Raw genomic sequence first — 17,873 nt, 5'->3', positions numbered from 1 at the left:
AAAATTAACTTTCAGATACCCATCAAAAATGGCAAAACGGAAGGTGGATACTGAGAACCGGGGGTTTCAAACAAGGTGGGAGTCGGAGTATATGTTCACGAAGGTAGCTGGAAAACCTGTGTGTCTTCTGTGTGGAGAAAGTGTGGCGGTACTGAAAGAGTATAATCTGAGACGACATTATGAAACGAAACACGCGGACAAAAACAAGAATATGGACATGGAACAAAGGCTACAAAAGGCAGAGGAATTAAAACGAGGCCTCAAATCTCGACAGGCTCTGTTCAAAAAAGCCAAATCACAAGGCCAGGCTGCTGTCAAGGCCAGTTTTATTTTGGCAGAAGAGATCGCTAAATCAGCCCGGCCATTTACGGAGGGGGATTTCATCAAAAACTGCATGATTAAAGTTTGTGACGAAGTTTGCCCAGAAAAAAGGCAACTCTTTTTAAATGTGAGTCTGAGCAGAAACACCATTGCCGAGAGAGTAGACCAGTTGTCCATCAATCTAAAAGAGCAGCTTGTGAAAAAGGGAAAAGATTTTATTGCATATTCCTTGGCTGTGGATGAGAGCACCGACATTTCTGACATTGCCCAGTTGTCAATTTTCATCCGCGGAGTGGACTCCAACCTAAGCGTGACAGAGGAGTTTTTGGCTTTACGTCCTATGCATGGCACAACTACGGGGCATGATTTGTATGAAGAGGTGTCAAGATGTGTAAATGAGATGGAGCTGCCTTGGGAAAAACTCGTGGGTTTGACAACCGACGGAGCACCTGCGATGTGTGGACACAGGAGCGGACTGGTGGCGAAGATACGGGAAAAGATGCAAGAGGAAAACGCGACAGGTGAGCTGACAGCTTATCATTGTATCATACACCAGGAAGCGTTGTGCGGTAAAGCCTTGAAAATGGAGCATGTAATGAGCATCATCACGCGCACAGTTAACTTTATCAGAGCCAAAGGTTTGAATCACCGCCAGTTCAAGGCATTTCTGACGGAGTTAGAAACGGAGCATGGTGATTTGCCTTATCACACAGAGGTGCGATGGCTAAGCCAGGGAAAGGTGCTTCAAAGATGTTTCGAGCTTCGTGAGGAGATTTGTCTGTTCTTGGACAGCAAAGGGAAAGACACAACACAACTCCGAGACGAAATGTTTCTGTGTGAAATGGCTTTTCTGTGTGACATTACGAGTCATCTGAATGCAATAAACTTGCAGCTGCAGGGTCGGGATCGTGTCATCTCTGATATGTACAGTACAGTGAAGGCATTTAAAACCAAACTGACTCTGTGGGAGACGCAGATGCGGAAAGAAAATTTGAGCCACTTTCCCAGCTGCCAGACCATGAAAGAGAAGCTCTCTACCAGTGCGTTCCCGAGCACACAGTTGGCTGATAAAATAGGTATGCTTGCCGCTGACTTTCGACGCCGATTTGCTGACTTTGAAGCACAAAAAAGCAGGTTGGAACTGCTCGGTAACCCATTTGCTGTTGACGTGGAAAGCTCACCACCAAACCTCCAAATGGAGTTGATTGACCTCCAATGCAATGATGCACTGAGGGCAAAATATGCGGCAGTGGGTGCTGCGGAGTTCGCCCGTTTCCTCCCCGGCACAATGCCCCAGCTGCGCATCCAGGCTGCTCAAACGTTGTCTATGTTTGGCAGCACATACCTGTGTGAACAACTGTTTTCTTTGATGAACCTGAACAAAACATCACACAGAAGTCGACTTACTGCTGAACACCTCCACTCAATTCTGAGGATTTCTTCAGCTCAGAGCCTTACCCCGAACATTGATGAACTTGTGGAAAAGATGGGACACCACCAAGTATCACCCTCAACCTCAAACAAGTGAACATTACTGTGCAATCACATATTTAGAGTTTTTACTCAGTTCAAGTTTAAAAGTTAAAATTTAATATTTGTTTTCACTGCATGTTACTTCTCCTTAAACAAAGTGTTGTTTTTGATTAATAGATTTTTGCACTTTATTTTTTTGTATTTCAATCCAATTATATTTTTAAAATATTTCAGTTGAGTGGATGATAGAAAATTGCTATTATTGTTTTTTCTTTGAAGTAAATTTAGCCCACTTTTGCTAAAATAGAAAATATAGTCTACTGATGGTGCCTTGAATACCGGTTTCTTTCATTTAATGTTCATGTTATGGGGATATTTATATAAAGGAAATTTGTCTTTTGTGTCTGTTGAAAATTAAAGATTACTGACAGAGCCATAAGAAAATATTGCTTTATTTATCTGATCATATTGTAATATATTTGTTAGGTTTTCAGTAGGTTCAATTAGGTTCACTAGACTATATGCGTCATTTAAAAATTTTTCAATGAACATTCGAACAGTCCGGCCCTCGTCTTGTAGCTGATTTTTTTATTTGGCCCTCCGTCCATTTGACTTTGACACCCCTGTTCTACAACAATATTTTTCTGCTGCATAGCATTCTCCTCTGGTACAAGTTGCAACTCCGTGCCCTCAACACTGACAACTTGTTCCTCAGAAACAGGTGCGTGTGGCTGCTCAACCACTGTCGACCCACTTCTCCCTACATCACTGGGCTCAGGCGTTACGAGGACCTCCTGCGCCCCTCCCTCCGCCTTCTCCCTTTTCGGGCAAGCATATCGCTTATGGCAATAGCTCAATGGGAATAAATGGCGGTATATTCAAAATCGTTACCGTTGTTGACAGAGAAAAAAAGCGGCGTAACTAGCATAAACATACCTTTAAGAAGTACGCCATGCTCAACCATACGATCAACAAGACGCTCTTCTTTAAGAAGTACGCCATGCTCAACCATACGATCAACAAGACGCTCTTCTTTAAGAAGTACACCATGCTCAACCATACGATCAACAAGACGCTCTTCTTTAAGAAGTACGCCATGCTCAACCATACGATCAACAAGACGCTCTTCTTTAAGAAGTACGCCATGCTCAACCATACGATCAACAAGACGCTCTTCTTTAAGAAGTACACCATGCTCAACCATACGATCAACAAGACGCTCTTCTTTAAGAAGTACACCATGCTCAACCATACGATCAACAAGACGCTCTTCTTTAAGAAGTAGGCCATTCTCAACCATACGATCAACAAGACGCTCTTCTTTAAGAAGTACGCCATGCTCAACCATACGATCAACAAGATGCTCTTCTTTAAGAAGTACGCCATGCTCAACCATACGATCAACAAGACGCTCTTCTTTAAGAAGTACGCCATGCTCAACCATACGATCAACAAGACGCTCTTCTTTAAGAAGTACGCCATGCTCAACCATACGATCAACAAGACGCTCTTCTTTAAGAAGTACACCATGCTCAACCATACGATCAACAAGACGCTCTTCTTTAAGAAGTACACCATGCTCAACCATACGATCAACAAGACGCTCTTCTTTAAGAAGTACGCCATGCTCAACCATACGATCAACAAGACGCTCTTCTTTAAGAGGTACGCCATGCTCAACCATACGATCAGCAAGACGCTCTTCTTTAAGAAAAACCACCACCGCTTTATTCATCCATGACGCATAAGCAACATTCTCATAGCATGCCTTCTCTCGACCAAAAACTCCTCCACGACCAAAAACTCCTCCAGTGACAGTAGCTTCAGTAACACACCTAAAGCCGTGCCGAAGTTACAGAGACGGCGTCCCAATGTGGGTCGCCATCCCCGCCAAAGCCAGGGTAATTTCGACACGAACAACAATATACTTAATTCTACCACAACAACTAAATAAAAATAATGATAACCGTAATCATAGGAAGAAAAAAAGATACCTCCAACAAAAGGAAAAGTAAAAGAAAAACCAGGATATCTAACTCTACACAACACTCGCACTCACTCATACAATTCCCAGCATTCAGAGAGAGAGAGTGAGTTCTCAATTGGTACAAAATATATAGAGTACTGCACACACTACAATTACGTAGATTGAAAAATAAGCTCAACTGGACACCTTAATGAGGCAGTGAATAAACTGACAGAGAAAGCATGCAGGGCATTCTACGCCATTAAAAAACAAATTCAAATTGAAATACCTATAACAATTTGGCTAAAACTAATTGAATGTGTCATTGAACCAATTGCACTTTATGGCAGCAGGTATGGGGTACACTTGTAAAACAAGACATCACCCAATAGGACAAACACCCAATTGAAACCCTGCATGCAGAGTTCTGTAAGATCCTCCTACGTGTCCAGATGAAAACTACAAACATTGCATGCAGGGCAGAATTAGGCCAATATCCACTAATAATAAAAAATAATAATAACAAAAGAGCAATTACGTTTTGGAAACATCTAAAATACAGTGACCCCCTCTCATATCAATACCAAGCCCTGCAATGCCAAGAGCTGAGCAAAGAAAAGAGTCCCCTCATCCAGCTGGTCCTGGGGCTGAATTCACAAACCTGTTCTACTAACACACTGAAGCCTCAGGACCAAAACATCCAATCAATCAGAATAAACCAAATTACAACACAATCAAAACAAAACTATATTACCAATTGGGAAACACAAGCACAAAGCAATATGCATTACTATCTGGTCCTAAATCGACAGTACACTGTGGCTAACTATTTTACAATTTTTACTGATCAAAACCTTAGAAACACCTTGAAAAAGTACAGGCTCAGTGAGCACAGCCTTGCCATTAAGAAGGTTAAACACAGGAAAACATGGCTCCCTGTAGAGGAAAGGCTGTGCAACCACTGTACCACAGCAGAACCGGAGACAGAGCTGCATTTTCTGACAAAATGTCAAAAATATAAAACAAGAATGTCATTTCCCCAGAATTGAAACCCTTATTCAAGGTTTCAAAGACCTCTCTGATGAGAATAGGCAACCCGTCCTGTTGGGGGAGGACGCAGACAGCTGTGGGTTGGCAGCTCACTATGTACATTGCTGCCTGCCATAAGATGAGAGACAGTGTCTGACAGACCAACCAACCTGTCCTCTATGCTTATTGTATTGTTGTTGCTCAATGTATGGTTATTTTGACCCTTGATTATTGGTGTTACTGATTATTATTATTTTAATTATGTTAATATTGTAAATCTCCAAAGTAAGTTTTGGCAATATGTACATTGTTACGTCATGCCAATAAAGCAAATTGAATTGAATTGAGAGAGATACAGAAAGTGTGAGGGATAGACCTCATGAGTGCAAACAGATTACTTCACAAACCTGCCAGCTGCCATTCTGACTTTACCTCAACAACCCTGTCTGACATAAGATGAGAACAACGACTCTGTCTGACATAAAATGAGAACAACAACTCTGTCTGACATAAAATGAGAACAACAACTCTGTCTGACATAAGATGAGAACAACAACTCTGTCTGACATAAGATGAGAACAACAACTCTGTCTGACATAAGATGAGAACAACAACTCTGTCTGACATAAGATGAGAACAACAACTCTGACATAAGATGAGAACAACAACTGACATAAGATGAGAACAACAACTCTGACATAAGATGAGAACAACAACTCTGTCTGACATAAGATGAGAACAACAACTCTGTCTGACATAAGATGAGAACAACAACTCTGTCTGACATAAGATGAGAACAACAACTCTGACATAAGATGAGAACAACAACTGACATAAGATGAGAACAAAAACTCTGACATAAGATGAGAACAACAACTGACATAAGATGAGAACAACAACTCTGACATAAGATGAGAACAACAACTGACATAAGATGAGAACAACAACTCTGTCTGACATAAAATGAGAACAACAACTCTGTCTGACATAAGATGAGAACAACAACTCTGTCTGACATAAAATGAGAACAACAACTCTGTCTGACATAAGATGAGAACAGCAGTCTGTCTGACACTTGACTGGGTTTCCCTCTTTTCACCTCTTTGTTGATTAATGATTATTTACAAATAAAAAGAGTACGAACAAAACAATGTCTGATATAGAAAACGTAATAAATCATAGAATTAGATATTTATAATCTCCATTGCAGACATGTTTCCTGCCAGGACAACGAGAGAGAGAATTCCACAAAAGCATGTCTGATTTATACACCACACGTGTCATGCAAAATCAAAATTGTGTTGCACATTTTAACATAAATTTGAAGATATACAGTACCAGTCAAAAGTTTGGACACACCTACTCATTCAAGGGTTTTTCCTTATTTTTGCTATTTTCTTCATTGTAGAATAATATTGAAGACATAAAAACTATGAAATAACACATATGGAATCATGTAGTAACCAAAAAAGTGTTAAACAAATCAAAATATATTTTATATTTGTGATTCTTCAAAGTAGCCTTGATGACAGCTTTGCACACTCTTGGTATTCTCTCAACCAGCTTAATGAGGTAGTCACCTGGAACGCATTTCAATTAACAGGTGTGCCTTGTTAAAAGTTCATTTGTGGAATTTCTTTCCTTCTTAATGCGTTTGAGACAATCAGTTGTGTTGTGACAAGGTAGGGGTGGTATACAGAAGATAGCCCTATTTGCTAAAATACCAAGTCCATATTAAGGCAAGAACAGCTCAAATAAGCAAAGAGAAATTACAGTCCATCATTACTTAAGACATGAAGGTCAGTCTATTCGAAAAATTTCAAGAAATGTGAAAGTTTCTTCAAGTGTAGTTGCAAAAACCATCAAGCGCTATGATGAAACTGGCTCTCATGAGGATCGCCACAGGAAAGGAAGACTCAAGAGTTACCTCTGCTGAAGAGGATAAGTTCATTAGAGTTACCAGCCTCAAAAATTTAAGCCCAAATAAATGCTTCACAGAGTTCAAGTAACAGACACATCTCAACATCAACTGTTCAGAGGCCACTCAGTGAATCAGGCCTTTATGGTCGAATTGCTGCAATGAAACCACTACTAAAGGACACCAATAAGAAGAAGGAGACTTGCTTGGGCCAAGAAACACAAGCAATGGACATTAGACCGGTGGAAATCTGTCCTTTGGTCTGATGAGTCCAAATTTGAGATTTTTTCCAACCACCGTGTTTTTGTGAGAAACAGAGTAGGTGAATGGATGATCTCCGTATGTGTGGTTCCCACCGTGAAGCATGACAGAGGAGGTGTGATGGTGTGGGGGTGCTTTGCTAGTGACACTCTGTGATTTATTTAGAATTTAAGGCACACTTAAACAGCATGGCTACCACAGAATTCTGCAGCGATACGCCATCTCATCTGGTTTGCGCTTAGTGGGACTACAATTTGTTTTTCAACAGGACGATGACCCAACAAACTTCCAGGCTATGTAAGGGCTATTTGACCAAGAAGGAAAGTGATGGAGAGCTGTATCAGATGACCTGGCCTCCACAATCACCCAACCTCAACCCAATTGAGATGGTTTGGGATGAGTTGGACTGCAGCGTAAAGGAAAAACAACCAACAAGTGCTCAGCATATGTGGGAACTCGTTCAAGACTGTTGGAAAAGCATTCCAGGTGAAGCTGGTTGAGAGAATGCCAAGCGTGTGCAAAGCTGTCATCAAGGCAAAGGGTGGCTACTTTGAAGAATCTCAAATATATAATAATAATAATAATATATAATATAAATATATTTTGATTTGTTTAACACTTGTTTGGTTACTACATAATTCCATATGTGTTATTTCATAGTGTTGGTGTCATCACTATTATTCTACAATGTAGAAAATAATAAAAATAAAGAAAAACCCTTGAATGAGTATGTGTGTCCAAACGTTTGACTGGTACTGCATAAATTACAGGATTCGTGTGGATTTCAATATACAGCATGTAAAATGTATGACTTTCTAATGCATTTTCTATGCATTTTCTAAATGAGTCCCCTGGTCCTTACCTTCTGGTTGAAGGGCCATTTGAGCAGAGCATCACTCAGTCCCCTCATCACCACAAAGAACAGAGACAGGTGGCTGCCACGCCCTGTCCCGTCCCCGTTCAGGTAGATCCGCAGACACATCTTATAGCCGTATTTACTGGTGTAGAAGGCTGTTGGGGAAAAACAGACATATTTTATAGCCATATTTACTGGTGTAGAAGGCTGAAAAACTGTGATTTAAATATTATTATGGAAACACAATAGCCTACGTTTTGCACTGTCATTATGACTTGCACTACTACGATATAATATAGTCTCGATATGGTTGTTCTGGTTTCGGCCTTGACTCAGTCTCGAAGCCCCTTTGGTCTCAGTCTTAACACGGACTGCAATAGTTCTGGTTTACCTGGTGAGAACATGGCAGGAGCTCGGCCAGCGATGGCATCCTGTCTTTTTTTGGTAAAGTCAGAGATCCTCCAGATGAAGACGCCGTCGAATGTGGTGCCCGATATCTCCCTCAGCCTGCCTTCCATCTCTGCTACCGTCAGGTCCTTCAGCCCCACCGTCCTCTCCAGCTGCCGCACCTGAGACACACACACACACAAATATGTGTTAGCTTCTATGAAGTCAATAACCTGTCGTGGAAAATTGCAAGATTATGTTTTAATGCTTGTAAGATTGTTATAAGAATAGTTGTTAAATTAGACAGAATAGAGTATTGTGTGTGTGTTCCACTGAGGATGGGCCTCTATGAGATAACACTGACAGAGGAGATTGACCATGTCTTTGGGTAATAAAGCCTAAAGAGCATTCCAGATAGTAAAGGTAATGTTTTTGTGCTATACCGTACCAGGGTGAGACGGGTTCCAGTTTGGTGTAGGAGGGGGCCAGACACTGGTCTTTACAATGAGAACTGTTGACACAGCAGTAACTGTCTGCTATGTTTTATAGATATCTTTCATACAAATCTTAACCATTGTGAACTGTTCCTAAGATCTGTGGTTCGTCATGTAAGTTGAGAGGGGTGTATCTTGGCTATAAAAGATCTTTGTACTTTTCTGGTGGTACTTTTCAATGGTTCATTAGAGATAGCGCATCATTGAAAGTCAAAAAAGGCTATTGCAAAGCTCTTAATAAAATATATGTAGTTTAAGTGTAACTCTGACTGGTGTGTAGTTTGTAACTCTGGTAATTTGGTAAAGCAGAAAAATGCCACCACAAGCCTCAGAACCTCCAGCTTTATACCCCAGTAAGTCATGCCATTAAATTAAAATGTTGGATAGGGATGTATAAATTAAATGACTGAATTTCATTTCTGCTTCAGGGCCTTATTACCTTGTTGCTCAGGGCCTCAATCTTATCCTGGTCTAGGCGATGCTGTCTGTTACTGGCCTCCATGGTTGTGGCAAAGCGCTCCACCTCTCGGTTCAACACGCAAACCACATTCTCAAACATCCCCGCCTTCACCTCCAGGTCGGTGCACCTGCGTCCCAGCTCCGCCACCTTGGTCTTCTCACTGTGGAGCTGTAGCTCCAGGGCCGCCCCCACCGAGCTGGGCAAGGGGGTGAAGGAGGTGGACACAGTCAGGGTGGGGGCCAGGGCGGGAGGTGGAGGCAGGGGAAGAGCTAGGGCGGGAGGCCCAGAGAGGCCCGGGGAGGAAGAAGAGTTGGTGGCCCCCTGCACGGGAGGCCCGGTGGAGGTAGTGCTGAGCTGGGAGACGCGTGCCTCCAGCTCCCTGAGGGAATGGTGGAGCTCCAGGAGCTTGTGTCCAGCCAGCTCCAGGCCTTGCGGCTGCAGGCCCTCCATGCTCACCTTAATGGATGGAGAGGAAGAAAATAAGGTAAGTAAAGTAAACACAGAGTAAGTAAATGCTAATGCAAACAACCATCTTTTATTCAAACTTTTTCAGCAGGGACCCCATTTTTTCCACCAGAATTTCTGGGGACCCCATTTTTTTAGCATTCATTTCTCACGACCCCACCCCAAATCCAACTCATCCCAAACCAACCATAAAATAGGTACGTTTCGATTTTTACATCAGCACATAACCTTCAATTCATTATGTTTTCATCTCTTAACAAAACAAAAGGAAACCAATAAATACATCTACAAAATACAATTGTATTTCATTATCTTTCTCAACTACTTTTTTATATAGTCCCATATAATATCTTGTACTTTTATACTTTTTTGGGCGACCCCATTGCAGTTCCCCTGCAACCCCGACTTTGAATACCACTGCTTTAGTGTGTGTAATGGGCACTTACGCTCCACTACATCCATACTCATCCTCACCTTCATCCCCATAATGTAGTGCAGCAGCAAGTTGAGGTGCTCATAGGCGCAGGCCCTCTCGTGGTCATGGATCCTCTCCTTCTCCACCTGTACAGAGAGAGGGGGAGAGGAGAGCTGTTCTAACAGTAGCACTGAGTTATTACCAGGTATTATTTAAGAAATAACATGGTAAATAGTAATTACACAGTAACAACCTCGTTTGTTTAATTAGGATTCATTAAAACCATAGCTCTGAAGAGATAAGAAAGCTACTTACTGACATATCACACCCAACAACATGGAATCTGCATGGAGTTCTGAATTTGCTGCAGAACTTAATGTGGTCCACGTACTAGGGAAAGAGCCAAAGACGAAACAATACACAATGATTTGACAAGTTCTACAGCTATTTCGAACAACAACCTTCTTAAAAGAGAGTGGATTATTTTCTCTCAATATTGAGCTTCCTTTTCCGTTATGCATTTTCCAAACGCATTCAGTCACGTTTGGCTATAATTGGCTATATTGTGTATGTTGAAACTTTAAGAACTCACCTTCTCCCTGGGTATTTTCTTCTTGGCACAGCCTTCACAGATCATGGGGTACTTGGGGCAGATCTCGTCGTGGGCCTAAATAAAGGACGTGTTCTTGTATAGCTTCTTACAAATATTGACCCTAATGTTCCTTGCAAAATTGATACGATCGTAAGCCAGCCATTTGAAAGATTTCACAAATAAACAGATGGATGGACGTTCTCTCTCGGAGCATGCATTATTTCTCACCTTGATGTTTTTGAAATGGAATGGTTCCTTGCAGAACTTGCAGTTGAGAGTTCTCTCAGGGCACTCTCGCTCATTGTGGCGTTCCTGTTCGTTGAAGCGGATCTGCTCTTTACAGGAGGGGCAGGGGATGATCATGTAGTCACACTTCCCCTCGTGGCTCAACTGTAAGTGACAGAAAATAAAGTTAGGATTCATTTGGCTTTAGTATATGTTCAGAACAGCCTAAACAAGGATCTTCGGTCAAACTGATCATGAAGCAAGAACACAGCAAAGCAAATACAGTATTGAGGTGCATTGCTTATAACCATCTGTGGCACCATTTATTTTTTCAACAAAAATGTCCGTCTAAATGCTTCGTTTGAATGATGAAAAGGTTTATAATCAGTCTAAAACCACGCGCAACTAACCTCATATTCTTTAATATTGCCTTTCCAGGTACAGCCTTCGTTGATGCAGACAACAGAGAGGTTTTCGACCTCTCGTCGAGCTGCGTTGTCAGGAAAAGCCTGCAGAAGTGAGAGCAAACAAACATTTTGCCAAGGCTTTTTCCTTTACAGAGTCTGTACTGTTTCCGAATGCTCCATTTATGATTGAGAGGTGTGTGTGTGTGTGTGTGTGTGTGTGTGTGTGTGTGTGTGTGTGTGTGTGTGTGCGCACGCTCCAAATAACATGGACACATATTATTTGAAGGGTACATTTTGATCTTACTTGTTCTTTGAGAGGATAAAGTGACACTGTAATGAAAGACGCATTTTGTAGAAACTTACACAGCCTTGTTTTAGAATCGACGTGGGCTCTTCAAAAATGTCCTCTTTGATACAAGCACTGCATTTCTGAGGTCCATCTCTGTAATGGGAATATTATGTCAACAAACAGTACAAAATAACAGGACAGTGTGTCATATTGTCAAATGTGTAATATATTCATCAGGCATCATAACCTGGGGTGCATTTCAATAGTATAAAGTTTCTTCCTTAGGTTTTACCAGACCAGTACTTACACATTACAGGTAAAGGAGAAAATACAGATGATTGTATACAGTTGAGATACAGTCTTTGAACTCCCACCTGACAGTCCTATTGAAGCAGTAGGAACAGAAGCGGTGTCCACACTGGGCTTGGAAGGGCCTCCGCAGCAGCTTCTGACAGCAGTTACACAGGTGTTTATCTTCCAGCTTGTTGGCCAGGATCTGTTTGGGGAAGCCGGGTTTGTTGCTCTCCATGGACGACGGAGGGGATGGTTCTTCCGTGGCCATGATTCCCTCAGTACGCCTAAGACCTGGCAACAACAACGTCAGAGTCCAAATTAACTTGAAAAGTTTACTATGAAGGCATATTTTTCTGATGTGTTGATGACATGGTAAAGTTAGATTATCAGTGAGTGCAGGTCTCCATCTGAATATCTTTTGGAAACCAAACTATACTACTATTTAATAAAGACTGAGAGAAAGGTACTGCAGACAGTAGGCCACTGCTTTTTCTGGATATGACACTAATACAATACTACGTCAGTCAGGTCAGAGAGATAGACAATTTGGCAGATCTGATGTATTTTCCAGTATGTATTTATTGTTTAGGTGGTGGCATTATAGCCCAATGCCCATAATAAACAATTGGCATGGTATGGTATCTAGCCTGATCATTTTGCATTCAAAAAAGCTTGTCATTGTATTAGAAGAGAAAACAATTATACTGAACAAAAATAAGAACGCAACATTTGACAATTTCAACGATTTTACTGAGTTGCAGTTCATATAACTGGGATATGTTTCGTATAGCGACAAACAACAACATTGACGAATACGCTGATTCGGTGTGTGAGTTCATTAGAACGTGCGTTGAAGATGTCGTTCCCATAGCAACGATTAAAACATTCCCAAACCAGAAACCGTGGATTGATGGCAGCATTCGCGTGAAACTGAAAGCGCGAACCACTGCTTTTAATCAGGGCAAGGTGACTGGAAACATGACCGAATACAAACAGTGTAGCTATTCCCTCCGCAAGGCAATCAAACAAGCTAAGCGTCAGTATAGTATAGTAGAATCTCAATTCAACGGCTCAGACACAAGAGGTATGTGGCAGGGTCTACAGTCAATCACGGATTACAAAAAGAAAACCAGCCCCGTCACGGACCAGGATGTCTTGCTCCCAGGCAGACTAAATAACTTTTTTGCCCGCTTTGAGGACAATACAGTGCCACTGACACGGCCCGCAACCAAAACATGCGGACTCTCCTTCACTGCAGCCGACGTGAGGAAAACATTTAAAAGTGTTAACCCTCGCAAGGCTGCAGACCCAGACGGCATCCCCAGCCGCGCCCTCAGAGCATGCGCAGACCAGCTGGCTGGTGTGTTTACGGACATATTCAATCAATCCCTATCCCAGTCTGTTGTTCCCACATGCTTCAAGAGGGCCACCATTGTTCCTGTTCCCAAGAAAGCTAAGGTAACTGAGCTAAACGACTACCGCCCCGTAGCACTCACTTCCGTCATCATGAAGTGCTTTGAGAGACTAGTCAAGGACCATATCACCTCCACCCTACCTGACACCCTAGACCCACTCCAATTTGCTTACCGCCCAAATAGGTCCACAGACGATGCAATCTCAACCACACTGCACACTGCCCTAACCCATCTGGACAAGAGGAATACCTATGTGAGAATGCTGTTCATCGACTACAGCTCGGCATTTAACACCATAGTGCCCTCCAAGCTCGTCATCAAGCTCGAGACCCTGGGTCTCGACCCTGCCCTGTGCAACTGGGTACTGGACTTCCTGACGGGCCTCCCCCAGGTGGTGAGGGTAGGCAACAACATCTCCACCCCGCTGATCCTCAACACTGGGGCCCCACAAGGGTGCGTTCTGAGCCCTCTCCTGTACTCCCTGTTCACCCACGACTGTGTGGCCACGCACGCCTCCAACTCAATCATCAAGTTTGCGGACGACACAACAGTGGTAGGCTTGATTACCAACAACGACGAGACGGCCTACAGGGAGGAGGTGAGGGCCCTCGGAGTGTGGTGTCAGGAAAATAACCTCACAAGGTCAGTACAGGTGCATCAAAGCTGGGACCGAGAGACTGAAAAACAGCTTCTATCTCAAGGCCATCAGACTGTTAAACAGCCACCACTAACATTGAGTGGCTGCTGCCAACACACTGACTCAACTCTAGCCACTTTAATAATGGGAATTGATGGTAAATGATGTAAAATATATCACTAGCCACTTTAAACAATGCTACCTAATATAATGTTTACATACCCTACATTATTCATCTCATATGTATAGGTATATACTGTACTCTATATCATCTACTGCATCTTTATGTAATACATGTATCACTAGCCACTTTAACTATGCCACTTTGTTTACATACTCATCTCATATGTATATACTGCACTCAATACCATCTACTGTATCTTGCCTATGCCGTTCTGTACCATCACTCATTCATATATCTTTATGTACATATTCTTTATCCCGTTACACTTGTGTCTATAAGTAAAGGTAGTAGTTTTGGAATTGTTAGCTAGATTACTTGTTGGTTATTACTGCATTGTCGAAACTAAAAGCACAAGCATTTCGCTACACTCGCATTAACATCTGCTAACCATGTGTATGTGACAAATAACATTTTATTTGATTTGATATAAGGAAATCAGTCAATTGAAATAAATGTATTTGGCCCTAATCTATGGATTTCACACGACTGGGCAGGGGCACTTGAAAACCATGGTTATTTCTGTTTGTTTAATTTTTATATTTTTGTAAAGGTAATGGATTTGAAATTGAAGAGCCAGGCCCAGCCAAACATAATTAGTTTTCCCCACAAAAGGGCTTTATTACAGACAGAAATATTCCTCAATGTCATGGCTGGTCTCAGATAATCCCACAGATGAAGAAGCCAGAAGTGGAGGTCCTGGGCTGGCGTGGTTACACATGGTCTGCGGTTGTGAGGATGGTTGGACGTACTGTCAAATTCTCTAAAACAACGTTGGAGGCCACTTACGGTAGAGAAATTAACATAAATTATCTGGCAACAACTCTGGTGGACATTCCTACAGTCAGCATGCCAATTGCACATTTCCTCAAAACTTGAGACATCTGGGGCATTGTGTTGTGTGACAAAACTGCACATTTTAGAGTGGCCTTGTATTGTCCTCAGCACAAGGTGCACCTGTGTGCGGTTTAATCAGCTTCTTGATATGCCACTGTCAGGTGGATGGATTATCTTGGAAAAGGATAAATACTCACTGAACAGGGATGTAAAAAAAATGTCTGCACAACATTTGAGAGAAATAATATTTTTGTGCTTAATTTCGGGAAATGTTTATTTCAGCTCATGAAACATGGGACCAACACTTTACATGTTGCGTTTATATTTTTGTTCGGTACGTCTTTTTGTATAGTTTGAAACATTATGGTTTAGCAGACACCATCGACCACATGGATCTACGGTCTGCTTGTACTAATACATGCATCGTGCATAATAAAAACAGTTATTGACACTAACAACGACAACTTCAATGCCAGGCATTGTGAGAAATAGCAAAAGGCCCGTCTCCCTTTGTTTACATTTCGAGTCAGCAGTCATAGCACCGTGTAGCTCGCGCTACAGTCGTGTCAGAACAGTTGATGGTCGGGTCATCACACAAAATTGCTCCGTGCATAGTCAGACATTGCGAAAGATGCTTACAAATGGTAAATCCATTGTTGTCGCTCTCGTCTGCTTTCCCCTATCGTAGTTGCTAAGCTATCAGCATCTTTAGCTGGAGATGGGGTACCCTGCATTCCAGCCGCCACGCCCCTTTAAAAGCAGGCGCACAAACCAGTTTGCTGCGAAAATGGTTTGGCGTTGAAAATGGACGGTATTGCAATTACATGAAACTTACCCGCGTTTTAAACTGTCATCGCTTGCAGAGACAGTAGAATACCCCTAGTCGCAGCCCCGCGCGCGTTAAATTTACAGATGTTGCATGTTGTGACTCTCCGGGAGAATGATTCTGTTTTCTTTAATGTTAACGACATAATACATATGGTACCGAGAAGCGATGGCTGTTATTGTTCAATTTCGCCATTGCACTTTGCAGTGTGGGTGTTACGTCATGTGCAGCCTTAACATGGGTTGACAGACAGGCCAAATGTAAAGGGGGTGCCTCCTAACGATATTCCATTGCTAATGGTTTCATATGACTACATTTAAAATAATGAAAATATAGGCACTTGGACAAATTATATAGGTTAGTTGTGCATCATTTAGTTTTATCATAATTTTCATGTTTACAGCATACCTCCGAATAGGTGAGTTTATAATGATTGACAAGACATCAATTGAGGCTCTATAATAGGCTAGTAGCTGCCACTATTAGCAAAATAACAACTTCCCTCTCTCATTCATTAGAATAAAATGCAGATATTATGTTCAGATGTGAAAAGCATGACAAATATATCAACAGTGTAATCTTTATGTATGATGAACACTCAAAGTGAATGCAAATGATTAATTCACTTGACAATGGCAAAACGCACCGAAAGAGCAGTCTGTTCTGTGGTACGAGGCTGAATGGGGCACTCAAATTCATGCTCTGTTTTACCTGAATGCAAATCTTACTCAAAGTAGTGGACCAGTGTTGGACCGCACTGTCAGACAAGGTGAGAGAGAGTCATGTTCCTTTAACTATATACACATCCATGATGCAGTAGAAGCCATAGACTTGTCACATCTTTTAGATGGCATTCACTTCAGATATACATTGTGTGAATCATTCAGTGCTTAATGAAAATTGAGAAAATGGAGCCTATGGTGGTTGAAAACAGCATTTAGGCATGTTGGATGACAGTTTGAGACAAAAAATGAAGCAAGAACTATAAATATTTTATTGGCAATTCATACCTGTAACAAAATGGGCACATGAACAGTAGGCATTACAAGACTGACCATTTTTGAAATGTTAATAGAAAAACATTGAAATAGGTGGGTCCTTGGGACCTACTCATACCTGAAAACATCCCATTAATATTGAAAAGCTTCTCAGGTACAGTACTACATAGGCTAAAGCTTATGGCTTCTCTTTGCTAAGGTTTGTATCCTATACCTTGAAACCTGAACACAACTCAAATTTCCACAGAAATCTCCCATTGACATCGAGGCATGATTTAATGCGGCAATCAGCAGTTGAAACAATGCATTTTCCCACCCCGGCTTCGGTAAAGAAACACATGGGGCTGGGGAAATGTAACCACTCAAATTAATAGACAAAGCTATGGATGCAAAGACTGACCACCAATGATGTCAGTCATAATTAACCATGTTTTAGGCTATATAGTGTTTGTTTTCAAATATTGGAGTAAAACCAGGTTATATTTTGGGTTCTAGTGGGGTACGACAGTTGAACTAAGCTCATGAAGCACTTATAAGTTATGTACCCATTGATTCTTGAGGAATATCATTAATTCAGTCCAAAAATGAATGTAGCAACTGCAGATTGCCCCTAAAAGCAGAATTCTGCGTTATTAAGCGTGCGAGTTTCAAGTTAGGATTCAGCCCAAACTAGCTACAGTTGCTGAAATGTCTTGATTACACTGGCATGCTATCAGACACAAAATAATGGGTTTTGTCCTGAGTAGAAAGAGAAGGAAGATACTGCTATTGCACAATTAAGAAATGGTCTCTTTTCCAAAGTGGCAGTCTGTTATTTGGTAACAGATTGCCGATCAGATCTGCAGTGTTTTCACCAGCGTTTTATGAAGGTGCCACTTCCGTCCAGCGAGGCGACCAACGGGTCCTTAAGTCAGGTCTCTTCAAGTAGCTTACGGAGATTTCTCTGAATCTGGTTTGGTAGGATTGACGACAGGTTAAAACATGCACTGAATTAATAAAAACACACCGCAAAACAATAGCATGCATGAGAGGCTGATGAGCAGAGAACACTCCCACATTGGCCTATTCACAATCCCCAACAAGCTCACATTATGTAACCAAGTGGGGAATGGTTCATACAAAATATG

The 17,873-nt window shown here is 41.7% G+C and overlaps 1 protein-coding gene across 1 annotated transcript in view; it reads right to left on the bottom strand.

Annotated features, from left to right (window-relative positions):
* Positions 1-17,873, bottom strand: part of LOC139409660 (TNF receptor-associated factor 3-like) — a 35,668-nt gene that overhangs the window by 9,158 nt on the left and 8,637 nt on the right. The window contains exons 14-24 of the mRNA XM_071155078.1: positions 17,659-17,695; positions 11,933-12,143; positions 11,633-11,711; positions 11,273-11,371; positions 10,866-11,027; positions 10,638-10,712; positions 10,361-10,435; positions 10,105-10,191; positions 9,145-9,621; positions 8,216-8,393; positions 7,831-7,979 (exon numbers count right to left, since the gene is read on the bottom strand). Of these exons, the coding sequence (XP_071011179.1) occupies positions 7,831-7,979; positions 8,216-8,393; positions 9,145-9,621; positions 10,105-10,191; positions 10,361-10,435; positions 10,638-10,712; positions 10,866-11,027; positions 11,273-11,371; positions 11,633-11,711; positions 11,933-12,143; positions 17,659-17,695 (1,629 nt within the window). The remainder of the gene's footprint in view (positions 1-7,830; positions 7,980-8,215; positions 8,394-9,144; positions 9,622-10,104; positions 10,192-10,360; positions 10,436-10,637; positions 10,713-10,865; positions 11,028-11,272; positions 11,372-11,632; positions 11,712-11,932; positions 12,144-17,658; positions 17,696-17,873) is intronic.

Source organism: Oncorhynchus clarkii, chromosome 5, assembly GCF_045791955.1.
Source record: "Oncorhynchus clarkii lewisi isolate Uvic-CL-2024 chromosome 5, UVic_Ocla_1.0, whole genome shotgun sequence".
In the NCBI taxonomy this organism is placed as follows: Eukaryota; Metazoa; Chordata; class Actinopteri; order Salmoniformes; family Salmonidae; genus Oncorhynchus; species Oncorhynchus clarkii.
This window is presented reverse-complemented; position numbering and strand designations above follow the sequence as displayed.